General features: G+C 38.5%; 1 protein-coding gene across 5 annotated transcripts in view; it reads left to right on the forward strand.

Moving 5' to 3' along the window:
- TNRC6B (trinucleotide repeat containing adaptor 6B) overlaps window positions 1–18,538 on the forward strand; it is a 126,213-nt gene that overhangs the window by 59,769 nt on the left and 47,906 nt on the right. For all 5 annotated transcript variants that reach the window (XM_063133561.1, XM_063133566.1, XM_063133564.1 and 2 more), the window contains 3 exons: window positions 9,144–9,231; window positions 14,684–14,705; window positions 17,566–17,910. In XM_063133561.1, the coding sequence (XP_062989631.1) occupies window positions 9,144–9,231; window positions 14,684–14,705; window positions 17,566–17,910 (455 nt within the window). The remainder of the gene's footprint in view (window positions 1–9,143; window positions 9,232–14,683; window positions 14,706–17,565; window positions 17,911–18,538) is intronic.

Genomic DNA, 18,538 nt, shown 5'->3' on the forward strand with positions numbered 1-18,538 from the left:
TGGGATCACATTTTAAATCATCTATTTCCCTTCTCTTAATGATTGCTCATTGCTTATTTTAAATAAGTTGATAGAAGATTTTACATATTCACATGTTGTCTAATTAGAGCAAGTATGAAAGACGTGGCATCTTAAGAACTTTTAACTTTTGGGAACTTATTATTTTTAGCTAATACGAATATGCATTTTTAGTTAATAGTTAAAGTGATAAATCTCAGTTGTTACACAGAAACTGGGGATTTGTGAAGGCAACTTTTGATCTGCCTTTATAATTAAACATTGACTTTTTATTTTGTATTTGATTTTCAATTAGCTAGACTTTTTTCTGAGAGGCAGGAGTTCATATTTCAGGAAGTTCAAGAAATAAGTTCTTTTGTTCGTCCTATCCAGGGGCAGAATCTAATGGGATGCTTACAACCCATCAGTTCTCTTGTGCCTGTCAATTCCCATTGGCAAGTGGCACCCACTGCTTGCCGAACAAAGATTTCGTGCTTCTGGTAAGAACCTGAAACAAGCAAAACACCCATTTCTGTGCAGATCAGCAGGGCTCCTATAAGAGCTCCTATAAGGGAACTCTAGTGACCTGTTCTGATCAAGAAACAAATGTCCCTCCTTTTGGGCTTCCTCTGGGAAGTGCTAAAACTCTGTTGCTCTCGTTTATGCAACATATTTGGAGGGACCCACTGCTTGCGCAACAGAATCAGCAGGGAATTGGCTGGGACATAAGTACCCTGTTGGATTCTGTCCCTGGACCTATAGGACAATGCTAAATGATGCATACTGTGGTTTTAGTGTTTTTAAAAGAAAAAGCTCTCTGTAATGCTTTATGCATTTATGGGTGTGTGAAACATCTTGTGAGCTAATTAAATTATTGTCAGCTATTACTGTATGTACCAAATTTCAAATACAAGTACCAGGTTAAATGATTGGAGGCTACACATGTGGATTGCTTCAGTTGGTTTTGTTCAGAAAATGATCCTGTCAATTTTAGATCACATTTTGAATTGGCAACATTGGCAAAGCATTTGGCCTGATACTTCACAGCAAGATGAGAACCTGTTTTAAAGGTACAGTTTAATTTTATTCCCGTCTTGGAAACATTTTGTGGTTTCTACTTGACTTGAGTAATAAATCCTTCTATGAAATTGCCAGGGTTTTGCTTGCACTTCTTTTTAACTGTGCAAAGTTCTGTACAGACACACTAGCTCAAACTAAAGCTTAATATAGCAGGGAAGAGTTGATCTTCATTTTACTTTGAGTGACCTCTCTCAGACCTTCTGCCTATCCTCTTTATCTTAACAGATTAGATGGCCATTTCATACAATGTTTAGGTACTTTACTATCTTTCATCTTATCTAAAGTACACTTCCTTCAGTGTCTTAAACAGTCCTGCCATGTGCATTAACAAATTGCAAAACTACTGTGGTGACTAGAAAGATTATGGTGCTTTAGGAAACTTTGGATCATAATCCTTATCAGTTAAGATGCAAAAGCTGGTTTATAATTGAACTAACATCTTAGCAAAGATGTTCTTAAAGTGACCTACAAACATATACCTATAGCTTTCAGTACCTTTAATAAATGCATACTAAAATAGAATAACATAAGATTAGCTAATAGCAGACATACACACTGCAAACCCAGCCATTAAATCATAGTTTAGTGCTACATGAATGAGCTTTCGGTTTTCCCCTTTCCCACACATGGCGGTGAGGAGGAGATTGGAAGCATCTGCTTCCATTTTTAACTAAATGCACTCTGTATTTTGTCTGATTAGATGCAAACTGTGATGGTTTTAAAAAGAGGTTTGTCTGAACAAGCCTACGTCAAACTGGCTTCTGATCCTGGCTTGTTTTAACTAGTTTAACTAGTCTACAAATTTACTAATACATTTTACTTTTAATTTTTTCTTATTTTAATGATAACTTTATGAGTAAACCAAATTATACACAATACACTTTATGTTCCTACGGTAAAAAAGTTATTTTAGGCATGTAAAGAGTACTAAAAAAATAGTGTATTTTTTCACTTTCCCTCGAATGTTCATTTTTTCTAGAAATAAAAGAGAAAAATCGTTTCTGGAAATTTTACATTTCTAGAGGGGGGAATGAAACGGCATGGAGTTGCGCATCGGTCATTTGCTGGAACCCTGAATAGGAGAACTCCGCACTGCAACTTTTTTTTCATGGGTCCCATTTGTGTGATCATAATGCCCAGACTTAATTCCTGCATTCTGAACTAACTAATTTCCAAACAGTCTTGAATGGGAGCCCTACAAAGTGCATTACAGTAATCTAACCTGGAGGTTACCGGGGCATGAATCAATGACCTATTGAATTAAACTTCAGGAAACAATGAATGGTACTAATAAACGGACTTCATTAATCTTGGACTTTCTATGGCTCATCTTTCTTACCAAAATTTGTCTGGTTTTTTTTAAAAAAAATCCATATAAAACCTTGTTATGTGAACCTTCTTTTCTTGCCTCAATTGCTGGTGAAGACAGTGTGCATATAAAAGCAATTGGAACAAGAATTTTTTAGCAGCTTGCCTAGTTGGTAGAATGGTAAATACAATTTCACTTTCTCCTCTAAAGACTTTGAGGGAAACGGTGGCTCTGTATATCACGCATGGAGGTATAAGATCAAGAATCAATTTTAGAATAAACTAACAACTTGAGAATACTGTAAATTAAATCTAATTGTATATATAAGCCTCAAAATTATTAGCGCCTGTGATTTTAACTTTTTGTATACTTTTGCTTTCTCAAGGCAATGTATTCTGTCATATTTAATGCTTACTACAGTGTTTCTTAATGAATGTACTAGAATTTTCCAATAGTTTTGTTTAGACTGCGATTTGTATCAAATTGAAATAAATCCCTACTTTTTTTTCCTCAAGTGTGTGCACTTCTCTCATTAATATTTTTTGGTTATTTTCTCAGGGAAATTGCTCTATATCTTTAGGGGGGGAATATTTTTCCTCCCCCCCATCTTAATAGGAAAGTTGTAAGGTTCAGCTCAATGAATAGGAGCTCTACACTAGGTAAGAAAGTTAGTATCATTAAAATACAGTAGTTAGTGTCATTAAAATATGGTTAGCCCTTTCAGATTGAGTGCACAAAAGAAGTAGGATTATTTGAGTATCTTGGCAGTAGATTTTTCTCTAATAAAGAGGGTGTACTTATTTCTGTAAAAGTAACAAAGAAACACTGAGAGAAATAATCTGTGTGCAAAATATCTGTAGAAGAAGTGGAACCCTCTTCATTTTGGGTAAGCAGAGTTCATTGTGATGATGTTAATCCCTCTATTTTTTGTATGTTTGTTGGTTTTCTTGCCCAAATGAAGTAAATAAATAGGAATAGAGTGGAGCTTATATTAACATTGGAAGTGCCTGTTAAAATAATGTTCAGAAGTGTTTACTACCCTGAACCTTGACCATCACAAGGGATTTTGATTAGATGAAAATGAAAATTTAACATACCTTTTCACTTTATATTTTCTATGTTTATATAAAACATTTTAAATGGATGTGTAGCAGTAGGTTTTGAAAGCTTTTTCTGTTAAAACACTACTGTACTCTGTGCGTGCAATAAAAATAAAGCAAATCTTTTGTTTGTTTTTTGAGACTAAGGCTGCAATCCGAAGCACAGTATTTAGGGACAGTGAGACTTGCTCCCCAGTTAAAATGAAATGTGCTATAAATGTGTACCTCCATTTAGCCAGGAAAGTACCAGTGTTTCTGGCATCACAGAATAATGAAATATTTTCTTTTAACATAAAACTAGTCCTAAATATTTCTCAAGTTATCAGAAGATCTATTTTAATATTGTCTGGATGATTAGCCAATCTTTTTAGCCAATCTTTGCAAGGAGACTGTGTCAGTGGGTTTTGTTAAACGTCTTCAAACTCAATGGAAGGAGGTAAGGGGCTAAAAAGTAAAAACCTTGTCCATTCTGGTTTTAGATTGAGCATTTTTTATACGAAGTTCTCAACTACCAAAGGAGTAGTGTTAGTCTATTGCAGCAAAAATAACATAGTCAAGGGTCTTCGTTGTAAGTTCTCAATACTTTAGGAAGGAACCTTACAAAATATTGAGAACTTAACTTTCAGTGCACATCCAGTGTTTAAACTATGGCTTTCGTAATCCTTTGTTGAAATGAATTTAATTAGCCTGTGCATACTTAATTTTATGTGAACATACCTTCCCTTCAAAAGTCTGCTGATCAAAACATGGATGTTACTCTGGCCATTTGAGTAAAGGAGACAGCATTGTTGTTTATTTAACTGTGTTAAATGTGTGATATTTCACTAAGAGGGTCATCAATACCAGTGGTTCCAGATAATCTATTTAAAGAAGGCAGGCTCCTTGTTGAGATGCTACTTTGGATTTCTGCCAAGAAACAGCAAACATTCCTTGCTGGTGAACAACTTTCTGCCTCTAGGAGTGATTGTTTTAAATTAGTTAGCTGTCCTGATCTAAACTTGGCACTAAAAAAATCTTAATTCTCCTTTGTGCAGTCTCCCTTGCTCCACTTCCCCCTCCCCAACTCCCTAAACCCCAGAGAGCTTCTCAACTCTCATAGTGAACTCTCATAGCCCAAGGGAAGTTGTAGCCAAAGAGTAGCAGTTTATTTCATATCCCCCTAGAGTTTCTGCCATAGACACCAGATTCCCATCTCTCTTTCCTGTTTACCCTGAAACACAAGAAAGAACAAAAGGGAGAAAAATCGTTTTATTTTTCATCTGTTATTTGCCTGATTAAAAGCATTTATAGTTGATTTCTGATGCACCCTTTTTCAGCCATTCAACCAAGATATAGGAACCCAAGTGTTCCAAAACAAACACTAAATAAACTATTTTAAATATATTTATTTACCCAAATGTTTCAGGTGTGGTGTTGTAGTACCTGAATCTCTGAGGGACAATTAAATAGCCTATTTAGATATTGAGGAATTCCAAACAGAAACCTTAGATCTTCTTGTCTATATACCAGGCTGTGGTATGTGGTGATAGGGTTACCAGTCTGGCACTCAAGTATGTTGATTTTGAGGATTGTACGGTGAAGAAACTAGCACAAAGGAGTGAACTAGATCTAAATATTGGCACTGAAGGAATTTTATTTATTTATTACATTTCTATACCACCCAATAACCAAAGCTCTCTGGGAAGTTCACAACAATTAAAACCATAAAATACAACATAATAAAACATAATTTAAAGGTTTAAAATTACAGCATAAAATCAGAATGAAAAACAAACAAAACTGTAGCTCTAGTGCAAAGATTTAAAATACAGTAACATACTTAAAATTAAAATGGCTGGAAAAATAAGGCTTTCACCTGGCACCAAAAAAATCACAATGTTGGTGCCAGACGAGCCTCTCTGGGGAGGTCATTCCATAATTGGGATGCCACTACAGAAAAGGCCCTCGTATAGCCACCCACCTCATTTCCTTTGGTGGGGGCTCCCGGAAAAGGACTTCTGATGATGATCTTAAGGTCTGGGCAGGTGTATATGGGAGGAGATTATTCTTCAGGTAACCTGGCCCCAAGCCATTTAGGGCTTTAAATGTTAACACCAGCAGTTTGAATTTGGCCCAGAAATGGACTAGAAGCCAGTGCAGATGAAAGAGTACTGGCATAATATGATCATGTTGGCCAGTTGCAGTTAATCTTGCTGCCCTATTTTGGACCAGCTGAGGTTTTTAGACTATTTTCAAAAGTAGCCTTATATATAACACATTGCAGTAATGGATGAGAGGTCACCAGAGCATGGTTAACTGTTGCTAGGCTTTATCTGTTCAGATAGGATTGTAGTTGTTATATATCAGCCTAAGTTGTTAAAAGATCCTGCTCCATGCTACTGAGGCCACTGGGCACCCACAGACTACAAAACTAATCTTTTAGGGGGAGTGGCAGAAATATTACAGCATGACTCTTTGGATCAATTCAATAATATCTGCATATTTTTATTGCAAGAAAGCCATAAAATGCTTTTGCTACAAACAACCTGCTCGGGCATGTAGCAAAAGTGTGGCCCACACTTTAATCTTATGACTTTAGCTGATTCAGTATTCTGTGTCTCAGTTTTTTTTCATCTAGTTGACTGATCTTGTGAATTGTTAAATTAAGCTAAACATTATGGTAGAATTTTCAGTTGCCCTTCCCTTACCTTGTGTTATAAAAAGATAAATAGATTTTGGAAGATGAATGAAGCTGTTATTTTTGTAAGAGATACCAGATGGACTGGATTTCAGAAGATTCTTCTAAATCGCTCTTGTCTACGTTGTACCTGTGGAATTATTGCCAGTGGGTTGAAACATGGGAGTTGTCTGCAGGGTTGAAACATGGAGGTGGATTTCTGCATTGAGCAGGGGGTTGGACTCGATGCCTTACAGGCCCTTCCAATTCTACTATTCTATGATAGATCGTGTCAACTTGTGTGAGTGAAAATGGTCAGTAAAATGGAGATGCCTTTTCAATAGAACACACATGGGGAATTAACCAGTCAATTTCAAGCATATGCACTTCAATAGAAACATAGCAGCAGCAAGAGAATATAACAGTTGAATATGCTAATTTCCTTTATTAGTGTAATTTACAGGGGTCCACTATTTAACTTCTCATGACACATGTTCTACCACTCTCTTACTAGTATAAACCCTAGCCATACTCATAACCTTGAAGCTGGGTTGGGGATAAAGCCGTATTATTTTCCTGATGCTCTTCTGTGAAAGTTTGGAAGCACAGAGTGAAACATGTCCCAGCCCTCCTTCGCAACTTTGGACTGGAGGGGGAGACAGGGATTGTTTACCCAATGGTACTGGGTTTCCAAGATCCTCCAAGTTCATGCAAAGCCCAAAACTGAAATGATGATTCCCATTGCCAATCCACCCCTGCTTCAGGACTGAGAGGAGGGTAGGGCTTCTTGTTGGAAATGTGCTTCTGAGATTCTTGTGGCACCATGGAATCACAGGGCCAAAATGAGAAGCGACAGCTTCTCTTCCAGCTTAAAGCTGGGTTTGACAGTGGTTTTTCTTGCTGTGTTTTCTGAAGCACTCCTGAGTGCAGCATGATTTCAAGGATGGTTCCCCACTGCCTTGAATTTTGGAAGTGGAGAGAGGAGCAAGTCATTATCTCTGACCTTGCATTGGATTTTAGAGGCACAGTGCAACATCAGTGAGAAGTCCCCTCCCCACATTCCTGTTGACCAGAAATTTTTGGTTGGCTTCTAAGCCCAATTAAAACCTGAGTTCTTGCTCACATAGGGTAAAAATCATACCTGGTTGTGCTTTTTATACTGTATTTTGTAATTGTGCTTTTAACCTGTTGGTGGTTTTATTGTGGTTTTAATTTTTGTGAACCGCCCAGAGAGCTTCGGCTATTGGGCGGTAAAAAAATGTAATAAATAAATAAATAAATAAAAATACCTTGGAAATCAGTTTCATGTGTGTAAAAAGGCATACATTTTTAATGCTATCAAATGACCGAGATGCAAATAGATGGATGCAAATTTCAGATCAGCTCGGAGCTGACATATATTAGTGTTAAGATATCCATTTAGGTATTTCACCTCACTTTTCTGCATATTAATACATTCAGAGCAGAAAGCAAAATAATAAAATGTATAGTGGGTGGTATTCAACTTTACACTGGCAGAAAGGAATTTGCAGAAGCTGATTTCTGCTTCTTCCGTTTGCAGTCCCCAGAATTTAGAACAGCAAAAGAATAAACATGAAAACATGACTGAATAAAAATATCTTAACCTGTCTAAAAGCAAGAAGAGAGGAGATCATATTAGTTCTCACCATGGAGAGCACTGCTGGAAAGGCCCTGTCCCTTGTACCTGACAACTATATTTCCAGAGGCAATGGGCCAGAGAGGAGTAAGTGTTGGGCAGGCTCATGGAGGCAAGTGGTCAATGCCAACACTTTAAATTGGATCTGGAAATAAATAGGTAACCAGTGCAGTTGATATAAAAGTGATGTAATGTGTTGAGTTAATCAAGCATAAAACATTCCAGTGTCCACATTCTGCATCAGTTGCAGTTCCTGGATCATCCTTTAAAAGGCAGCCCAATGTAGAGAGCATTGCAATAGTCCAGACTGGATCTAACTAAGGCGTGGGTACCTGGGACCAGATCCGATTTATCTGTATTCAGCTTCTGCTCTCAAATTTAAGACATTCCTGGCCACTGTTGTTACGTAGGCATCCAGGTAGAAGACTGGGTTTGAGAGCATCTCCAGGCTGTGTACTTGTTGCTTCAGGAGAATGCAACCCCATCAAAGACAGGCTGTATGCTATACTTAGATTTTCAGCATCCCTGACAATCCAGACATCTGTGTTGTCTGGATTAAGTTCCAGCAAGTTCAACCCCAAGCAAGCCAAGATTGTTTCCAGGCACGTTTCAGGATATCCACCATTTCCCTAGGATTAGAATTTATTTATTTATTTATTACATTTATATACTGCCCCACAGTCGAAGCTCTCTGGGTGGTTTACAACAGTTAAAAATGGTAAACATTAAAAAGTATACAAAATTTAAAAACCATCAAAAAATAAAAACAGTGGTAAAGATGTATATCGTCTGCATACTCATGACACTTTAACCCCAGCATCTTGATGACCTCTCCTAGTACAAATAGATTTTAAACAGCATGGGAGACAGTATGGATTCTTGTGGCACTTGGCACATGAAAGACAGCAGTCTTGCAGTAGCCCTTTCTGGAAATGATCTTCCAGAGCAAGCTTTTCTCTTGGAATACAACAGCCCAACGATGATTTATGTGTACCTGGGGAAAGAACAATGCAGATGGAAATTTCCTTTGAATTTTTCCTGAGCAATTTCTATTGCCAAAGAAACACATTTCTGTTAAGTTTAAAAATCAATTCACATTTGGGCTGTCTGTAATAGTGAGGTTAAAGGAAATCTCAAACTATGCAAATTCTCCCTCCTGTGTGTGCTTATAGTTTCTTTGGATTTAGGCCAATACGTTTCAGAACTGAGTCACTTTAAACTTAGTTCAAAAAGGGGATCAAAGAGGTGGTCAGTATCTCTGATGTACAGTTTTGATTTGTTCTTTTGTGGGGGTTTTTGGAATAGAGCATATAGGAATAAATTTTAATTTTAAACTTTTAACAGAGAGAAGGAGCAAGAAAAGGAAGAACAGTTAATGGAAGACAAGAAAAGAAAGAAAGAGGATAAGAAAAAAAAGGAATCTACTCAGAAGGTAAGCCAGGTATTTGAGTGTTTTTATGGTTGGTACATGTGGATATCAGCACTATTTGATTAATAGGCAGTTTACTTTGCAGTAGCTTTGTCCTCATCCCTCCACCTCAATAATGCTGCATGTACACCTCTGCTCAGCGTCTGCTTCTAGCCTGCTAGCCCTTTGAAGCTGGCGACACCCTGAGTTACGTGTATAGCCAGTATAGTTTTACATAGTCAGTATCTGACTTGGTTTGTGTTGTTTGGGTAATTTTCTGCTTGTGTGTTTGCCTGCCAACAATTGCTGTTTTCTCAGACATGCAAGTGAGGCTGTTGCTAGACGAGGGTTTAGCCCGGGCTGAAACCCGCGCTCATCCCTGTGCGTGCAGATGACGCACAGGGGATCCCAGGGTCATGCCGGGCTAAACTCTCTCTTGACCCGGGGGTGACTGGATCCACTTGTGGCCCGGTTTTTCTGCAATCCCGGGCTGAGGAAAGTCTAGCTGGTTCTGCGGCTTTTCCCGGCTATGCGCTCACTTGCGAGTAGCCGGGAGAAGCCGCGCACTGGGCACAGCGCTCTATAGAAGCACTGTGCCCATCAGGCTGGGGGAGAGATGGGGGCCAGGGGGGGAAAAGTGGACCCGGCAGGAGAGATGGGGGGGGGGGGAAGAGCAGAGCCGGGGTGGTGGTGGAGGGGGCATCGGACATGGCGAGCGGGGGGGCATCAGACATTGTGGGGGGGAAATCAGGGATGGGGGAGTGGGGAACCCTTTATTTTTTTAAAAAAATGACTTACCTTTTCGTTGGTGCGCTCCTGCGCACATGGCCCCTTTAACTTTTTTTTTTTAAAATGGAGGACGCGACAGGGCTTTCCTTTCCCCGTCGCGTCTGACGTGTGGAAAGGAGCGACAGCCCGCGCTACTTCTAGCGCAGTCTGGCTGCTCCTCCCATACGGATTCTGATGTAGGTCTAGCAAGGCCCTAAGTAGAAATTATAGGGTTGCTTTAAAGCAGGAATGGCATATAATTTGTGATGCTCTATATGTTTTGGCTATGATGGCTATGCTTGATGGGAGTTGTAAACCCAAACATTTGCAGGATCACTTTGTCTACCCCTGTTTTAAAACAAAGCTAGGCATAAGCTACATCAGGATCTACTGGTAGATCTCTGACTGATTTGCAGTATATCAGTAGATCCCCAATTGTCTGTGTAAAGCAACAGTTAAAAAGCTCTCCTCTGCTAAATCGACCTGGTTGAATTCTGAATTGTCAAGCTGTGTGAACATGGCTGCACTTAATGAAGTATGATTTCTTAACCATGAAGGACCCAGAAAGAGAGCCCATGGTTTGTTGGTGGTTTAAACAATGGCTTGTTGTTATTTGCACACCCAGAACCATGGGTTGTTTTGCCAGGCTACAAGGCAAGAGCTGTCCAAAAAAACAGTTCCTCTACATGTCAGTACTAAAGCACTGCAAAAGCATTTGGGATATAGGGAGGTAGTGGAGGAAGAAAGCGGGAAACAAATAACCCAGGGGTCAAGAAAACAAACCATGGTTTGTTCAATCTTCTGCCAGAAAAACCCTGAGTAGGGCAACAAACCATGGGTTATGTCAAGACTGACTCCTTTGCAAGACCACTAACCAAATACATGTTAAAGAAACTGCAAACTCCTTTATTGTATCAGGTCACAAGCACAATCGCTTTATCATAGTCCTTTGTGAGTCCAACTTCAAGTAAACTCAGATATTCCAAACAGGAGCCAGAAGTCCAGCAGTATAATCCAAGACAGGTCCCCAAGGCACAGGATTCAAGCCATTCAGTAGTTCAGGATTCAAGTCATTCAGCAGCAAAGAATCAGCGTCATTATAACTACAAACCTTTTTTACCCATACATTACTTTTTAAGTGAGGGCAGAGCAACTAGAGTTCCTCACTTATTAATTCAACCCTGAGGGAGAACTTAGCCTAGAGTGGGGAACTCCACCTGGCTGTTTGTTTTTCCTCTCTCCTTTTAAGCTGCTAGCATAGTATGGGAGAGAGCCTTGAGCATGCCCCTCCTTTCACCCAAGTCTGCCTTGTGGCCCCTTATTAAAGAATGTTCTTCAGGCTGGGGCTACTTGGCTCTTTATCCAGGCTATCTCAGGCTGTGGTGGTGGAGGAGTAACTGCCTCCTCTTGACTGCAATCTACTGTGAAACTAGGCAGAGAAAAGTTCCCAGCAAATCCAAAACTTGGCTAGATCCTAAATCAGATTATTCTAGCTCTGAATCAGATTCTTCCTCAACTTCAAAGGAAAGCATGAAAAGTTAACTAAACCATGGATTAGGATTAAGTGCGAACCAGGCCATTGTGTTGCTGAAAAAGAACACTTGGGAGAAAATCAGGAGTGCATTTTTCTGTGAAAGGACTTGTCAGCTTGGTTCTGGTACTGATCACAATTTCCTGGACTGAGCATGTGGTCAGAGGCATCTTGTTCTTTAATTCTTCATGTATGTCCACCCGCCTGAGACAGTATTTTGTACTTGGCTGCTTGATGGACTTCAGGGTTCTAGTAAAAAACAAACTAGATCTTGCAAGCCTGAAGCCTGCCCAATCCTGCTTTAAAAAACCCAATCTAGGAATCTGTTTCTGGATCTAAGAAATGTTCCTGTGATCCAGTTTATGTTTATGAACACCGAAGTCTTTGTGGTCTTAACTTCCTTACATGAGCACATGAATCCATTCTAATCTGTTTGGACTGCTATGGCTCAGATCTTGGAGTTATTGTCTCATATGTTGTTTCCATAAAGACAGATACAGGAGCAATTATTCTGTCTGCACACTATGTTCCAAATAAACTTGGGGTCCAGACCCATCCAATAATTTGGATGATTTTTTCTGTTTAGCAATTTTAAATCTACACTAACATATGTACCAGAAAGTTTGACTGATCTGACATGGCTATCTTGATGGGAAGCAGAGATGGTAGCTCTAGTTTTCCTAGATTGGTACAATGAACAGAACCTGAGAGACGGAGGAAGAAAACAGAAAAATTGTTTAGTCTAAGCCCGATATATGAATTTGAGTATGTTAATAACTTTAAATTTGTTATGCGTGGTAGCTGTATCCCAGTTATTTACATCCTAACATCAACCGTGGGTGGCCCTCATTTTGAATAGAGGCCTTCAAGAGGCAGCTGGACAACCATCTGTCAGGGATGCTTTAGGGTGGATTCCTGCATTGAGCAGGGGGTTGGACTCGATGGCCTTGTAGGCCCCTTCCAACTCTGCTATTCTATGATTCTGTGAATATGCAGACCTATCACTTAACTCACACTTGCTTGATTCGCATAACACAACAACTTCTAATGAGCCACAGTGCATCCTCCAAACCTGGTGTGTGTATATGTGTGTGTATATGTTGTACAAGAGAGATTTGGCTAGGTTGGTGCAAACAATTCATTCAAATTGTGCTTTCATTATTATATACTGCAACAGTGCACCAACCAGAATGAGGGTCTGGCTAAGCAAATTCTTTACAAACGAGGTAGCTGAAAACATACCACATGATGGGCTTCAGGGGTTTTCACTTTATTGTATAGAAATCCTCATGAGTAAAAAGTGCAAATTTTATCTAAAAGTGTGCCAGAACACAGAATTTAAGGGAACCTACAGTGGCATATTTGATTCTACTGAAAGCTGAAATTTTGAATAAAAAGTTCTGGGAATAAAAATGGTAAATATTTGGTTAAGTTTCATTTTGTGTTCAGCTGAGTCTGTCAGTTTGGTTCTACTTCATGCCAGTAATGTTCTGTAAAACATTTGGCACATCTAAACCAACTTAATTTTTCATTCATGTGGGAAAATGTAAACATTGATTTGACAATCATGATTTATATGTGAGATTATTTTTGTATGTAGCACTCCCTTGCTTACTGCCACACCAACTATGTTCCTAACACAATATAGAATGCAGCCACCTCTTTATGTCCAAGAAAGTAGAGGAGAGAAGTGTCTGCATTCTGTACTACTTAGGACCTTCCAAGCTTAGCCCTGAAGTTGTAAAAAATAACTGCGTATTTTGATCTTTACATCAAACGTTAGGCAACAATACCTTAAAATAAGAAGATGAATGCCACAAGGAATAGTTTAGCACTATCAGCATAGGAAAAGCATTTTGCAGTGCACAAAAATAGTGGCCTGTTCAGACATCGCTTTCTAATCCTCTAGTCTAAACAAACATTTTGGAGGATTGGGGTCATGCTGCAAGCATGCATGCTTGTTTCTCCTCGGCCTTATTTCTTCCCTCCTCCATATGGTGTTTTGTATTTTCCTGTGATTCCAAATTGGGCAAATTGTGGTTACTGCTAGCCTTCAAACCATGGTTTACAAAACCATTTTTGGACCATGATTTGGAGGTTAATGCTCAATTTTGGATGTCATGGTTATAGCAACTTGGAAATGGATTAGGGAATCTGCACAAGAAACGAGTGCATGAGCTTGTAGCACATTCTCAGTCTTCTAAACTATGGTTTGCAGGATTGTCTGAACTGAGCCAAGGAACAAGTGAGGCTCCCCCAACAGTCTCTTTCCCTTTCCTCCAAAAAGCTTTTTATCTCACTGTCTGCTTGCCAATTCTATTTGTAGAGTAATATATTCTGTGCTTGCTGGGCAGTGGTTTACCAACACATCAGATGTTTTGTGAGAGCACTTGCTCTTAAGCTCTATTCTCAATTTTCTTAATAGTCTGTATTCAAAAGCCCCTCAAACAATGATTTGGGTTCTGTAACGGTTTGGAAAGAGCAAATGCTCTGTCTAGCTTTCAGTTTCGATTAACTTCCTGAATAAGCATCTAGTTTTACAGTGAGACCTCTATACACAATTTGTATTGAATTAAGTGCTAGAGTTATAATATTCCACTTGTGACAATTCAGTATTAGAAAGTAGCGGTGTAGTGTGCAGAGAGATTAGTTGGTGTTTCTCAGAATTGCCCCTAGAAATGTATAATGGCTTGTGTTGAAGAATCTGCATCCTTGCTTCCTTTTAACTTGTGTGTACTTCATTAAAGCAGCAGTTCTGCTGTAGTGATTGGAATAATCCAGTACTTTGAAGTCAGTAAACTTGTGCTTTAATTGGGGAGGTTTTTTTCAAAATACTTCCATTTGTTGGGTGAAGTAAATTGTTGAACAGTGTATTAATTATTCTTGAGATCTGGATTCTTCTACCTGCATTAGAGTTAGTTTTCCTTTATAGGCTTACTTGCAAAAAACATAATACAAAAAATAAAACATTTGTAAAGGGAGGAAAAGTGTTTCTTAATAATATGTATACGTAATAGAAATAGTTAATCGGCTGACATTTTAATATTTTCACATGCCTAAATACGTTAATTTTCACCATATTGATAATCTCACTTTTAAAACAAGCTTAATTAATTTAAAGTTGTTTTTTTAAAAAAAGACTGCATCTATTTTTATTTATTCTTATTTAACTTTCAGGTCACAGATCAAAAAACCAAAGGTAAGTGGCTTTTAATTTTTCGAAAATTGCATCTAGTGCTCTTTGAGCAAGACTTCTTTTTTTTCAACAAAATTCCTCTACCCTTCCAGAAAAGGTGTATCCACTTCCAATATTGGGTAGTATTGTATGAGCAGAGAGTGGAATATCTATATTTTGATAGATATAGGAGTAAATATGTTGCCTTAACTTAAGCCAAGTCTTCAAATCTGAGAAGGGAAAGACTTTTGAATAAGAGGTTTTTGGTGGGTATATGCTTTATTTGTTACATCATATGTAATAGTGCAAGCTCATTTTATCTTGGCCGGTAGGGGCCTATGTTTTTCATTGAATAATAGTGTCATTTGTTAGTAAAGGCAGGAATTAAGGTTGCTTGCTCCCCAACACTGATTAACTGCTCTCTTCTTTTTTTTTAAGACACTGGAAATTAATGAGTTCTGCTTGCTGCCTGATTAAAGAAAATTATGCTTTAACAAAATGGAAAAGCTGTTCTATTTTCCATTTCTACTTTTAAAAAATTGTTTCCGATCTAAGAAGTGACCCTGTTGTCCTGTACATGACTGCTGGGTTTTCTAAGGAGACTTTGGTGATGGACTTTGGGCTGGTTAACATTACTTGATCACTCTGTGATTTGATGACTTGACTCACTCATCACCCACCCTCTCTCCCTGCTAAGTCCTCCCGCTAGTATCCCATCAGCCATTGCTGCTGAAAATCTATCCTGCCAGCTCTTGCCTTGTGATACTGTGGCTGATGAAATAACCAACGCTGGCCAACAAAATATTTATTTATTGCATTTCAATAGCCAAAGCTCCCTGGGCAGTTAACAAAAATTAAAACCATTCAAAGTATAAAACATACAGTATAAAAACATGTTATAAAATACAATATAAAAGCATAACCAATGATGTCCTGCACACAACACAATAATCAATGATGGTTCAAACAGCCAACTCTGCACAGTGTTGGCTATTTGCATTGGTTATTTTGGCCAAATAGCCAACCATTGGTTAACAAACTCTCTCCACACGACACAATAACCCATGGTGGGTTAAATAACCAACTGTCGACTATTTTACATTTTTATACTGCCCATCAGCCAAAGCTCTCTCTGATGTGCACAATTAAAAAATATAAAACAAGTATAGATAAATTTAAAAACATTAAAAGTTAAAAAAGCAATATAAAAACCAGCTAGGTTAAAAACCAGGGAAAGTCTGTGTAAAAAACTATGTTTTCAGGAGGCGTTTTCCACCTCCCAAACCACACGAGGGACAGTTTTCCAGAGGGTGGGTGCTGCTATAGAGAAGGCCTGCCACCAGGATCCTTTGTGGCAGAATTCTGTTTATTTCAGAATGACCAGTAGGACCTCCTAAAAACAGCATAAAAACTTGAAAATGAAAAAAGTTATCTGACACCAAAAAGGATTGTGACTGTGCATTGATGAAAAGTTTTTGAAAGCCTGATGGTCTACCATATCACTTCTATCTATAAGTTTCTTTACATTCTAAAAGATTGTTAAGGCAAGAATTTCGATAAATTTTGAGGCCATTGGGGAAAAACGTTTTTCCCCCTGTGGTTTTTTGGAAAAAATGGAAATCTCTAGTCTTTATATAAAAGTGTTATTACATAGTTTTTGGAAATCAATTTAGAGAGAATAAAGGCTGGTTAACTATATATAAAAACTTTGTCTTAAATTCTAAAAGAAAATATTTAATAATCCAAAGATGTTCAATTTTTCTAATTTTTTTTAAAAAGCAAAAACAGTCCTCAGAAAAAAAAACGGGGAGGGGGGAAGGTTCACATCTCTGGTCAAGACTGAACCTATGGTGAATGCTCTCAACAAGGCTTGTTCTATGTGATCTAACAAGTGTAACTGTAGGAAATGGGAAAAAGTTTTGGATGTCTGTGACTTCCTGCCTGTCTCCTCCTTTAAAAAGGAGAGTGATTTGGAGCTAACTTCCAACCCTCTAGTAAATAGTACCTTAAATAGTATCTCTTTAATTAAAAGATTAGTACTTTCTCATGTTGAGCCCTTTTAAGAACTCCTGGATTTTGTTTTACACCAGTGTCTCAGTTGTGAGAAACTTCCCCATATCTTCTGCAATAAAGACTGATAATATATGCAAATAATTTCTTTAACTTTTCTCCAGTCTCCCCCGCCCCCAGTACTTTTACTCCTTTGAAATTTCAGAGTGCTTCTAATAATTCTTTGGCTGAGTTATATGCTTCTGTTCCTCCACTTAAAATAAATTTCCTTTCTTTTCATATCAGTAGAAATTTGTTTGTCAGCTTTCTCCTGGACTTGCCTTACTACCTGAGCAAAATGAGGTCTTGATCATTTTGTGTTTCTTTGATACTTGTATGTCTATGCATGTGTGGCTTTCTCTCCCCCCACCCTTTCTCTCTCTGTTTACGTTTCTGTCTTGATTGTGCCATGAAGTAGAAGACCAACACACTTTATTCTATATGTTAGAGAATAGTTGTTCATTGATTGGTTCTGGGGATTCAGTAGGACCACTTTTTTAATTTCACCAGCTTCTCTTTTTTTCTGAATCTTTTCTGGTGGATAGGTACTCTGGATTAAATACCCTTTGGCTCTGGATGATGGTAGCAGCCATCTTGGTTTAATATTTGTTGGGGCTTTTGGAACCTTAACCATTGTTTTTGACATAGGAACGTTCTCTCTGATATTTTTTTATTGCTTTTGTGAGTCCATCTGACAATGAGTATTGGTTTTTCTTCATGCTTCTTACTTAATGCTGAAAATGTTTTTCACAAATTATCCTTAGTGTAATATTATAATGTAGGCACAGTTCAATTTGCAAAACAGTTCAGAACTCCAATTTGTTTTTCATTCTAGTGCCCGAAGCGACAAAACCAAGTCTGAGCCAACCAGTGACCGCCAGCCCAATTGGCAGCTCTCCATCGCCACCTGTCAACGGTGGCAACAATGCCAAAAGGGTGGCAGTGCCGAACGGTCAACCGCCAAGCGCCACCCGCTACATGCCTCGGGAGGTGCCGCCGCGATTCCGTTGCCAGCAGGACCACAAAGTGTTACTGAAACGTGGACAGCCCCCTCCGCCATCCTGTATGCTCCTTGGGAGCGGAGTAGGGCCGTCTCCATCTCCAGCACCTGGAGCAAATCCAAACAACGCACAACCAGTAACAGGACTGCTGCTGCCGTGTGACAGTGGGACTGCAACAGGTATGGGAGGCCTTAGACATTCTCTGCTCTTTGATTTTGATCTGGATTTTGAGTTTGACGTGCTGCATCCTATATTATTGAATCTTCCCTTTTGTTATTAATTTTCAATTTTTTTTGTTCTGTGAGTCCCCCCTTAATGGCCTATAAATATTGTATGTAAGTAGCTGGAGAAGAAACACAAAAATGAGTACAAGAAAATGTATATCTAATTTCTAAAGTATTTTAACTTCACTATTTTAATTTCAAAGTTCAGAAAATAATGTTTTTAGGAAGGATATTGAATCATTCTTTTGAATTACCTCATTAGTATTACAAAGATGCTGAGGGGGTTGGTCATTTCTCTGCCTTGGGAATTGAAATTCTGGATAATGAGCATTAGGGAGGGACAACCATTTTAAATATATTAACGAAGTCGCTGTTAAACAGTAGGCAGTTGTTCTTCATGGTCTCTATGGATTAAATTACTAGAAGATAGATTAGTCAAATCTCCTCCCTAAAAATTGAGATAAAAGAGTTCATATTAACTATCTGCGCTTCACCGTGTTTAGTGCGTTTTAACTTCATTTTTTCAAAGAGTCAGGTGCTTTTTTTAACTTCACACAGTGAGTGTGAAACCTGAGTGAACAGA

The sequence above is a fragment of the Elgaria multicarinata genome, chromosome 9 (genome assembly GCF_023053635.1).
Source record: "Elgaria multicarinata webbii isolate HBS135686 ecotype San Diego chromosome 9, rElgMul1.1.pri, whole genome shotgun sequence".
In the NCBI taxonomy this organism is placed as follows: Eukaryota; Metazoa; Chordata; class Lepidosauria; order Squamata; family Anguidae; genus Elgaria; species Elgaria multicarinata.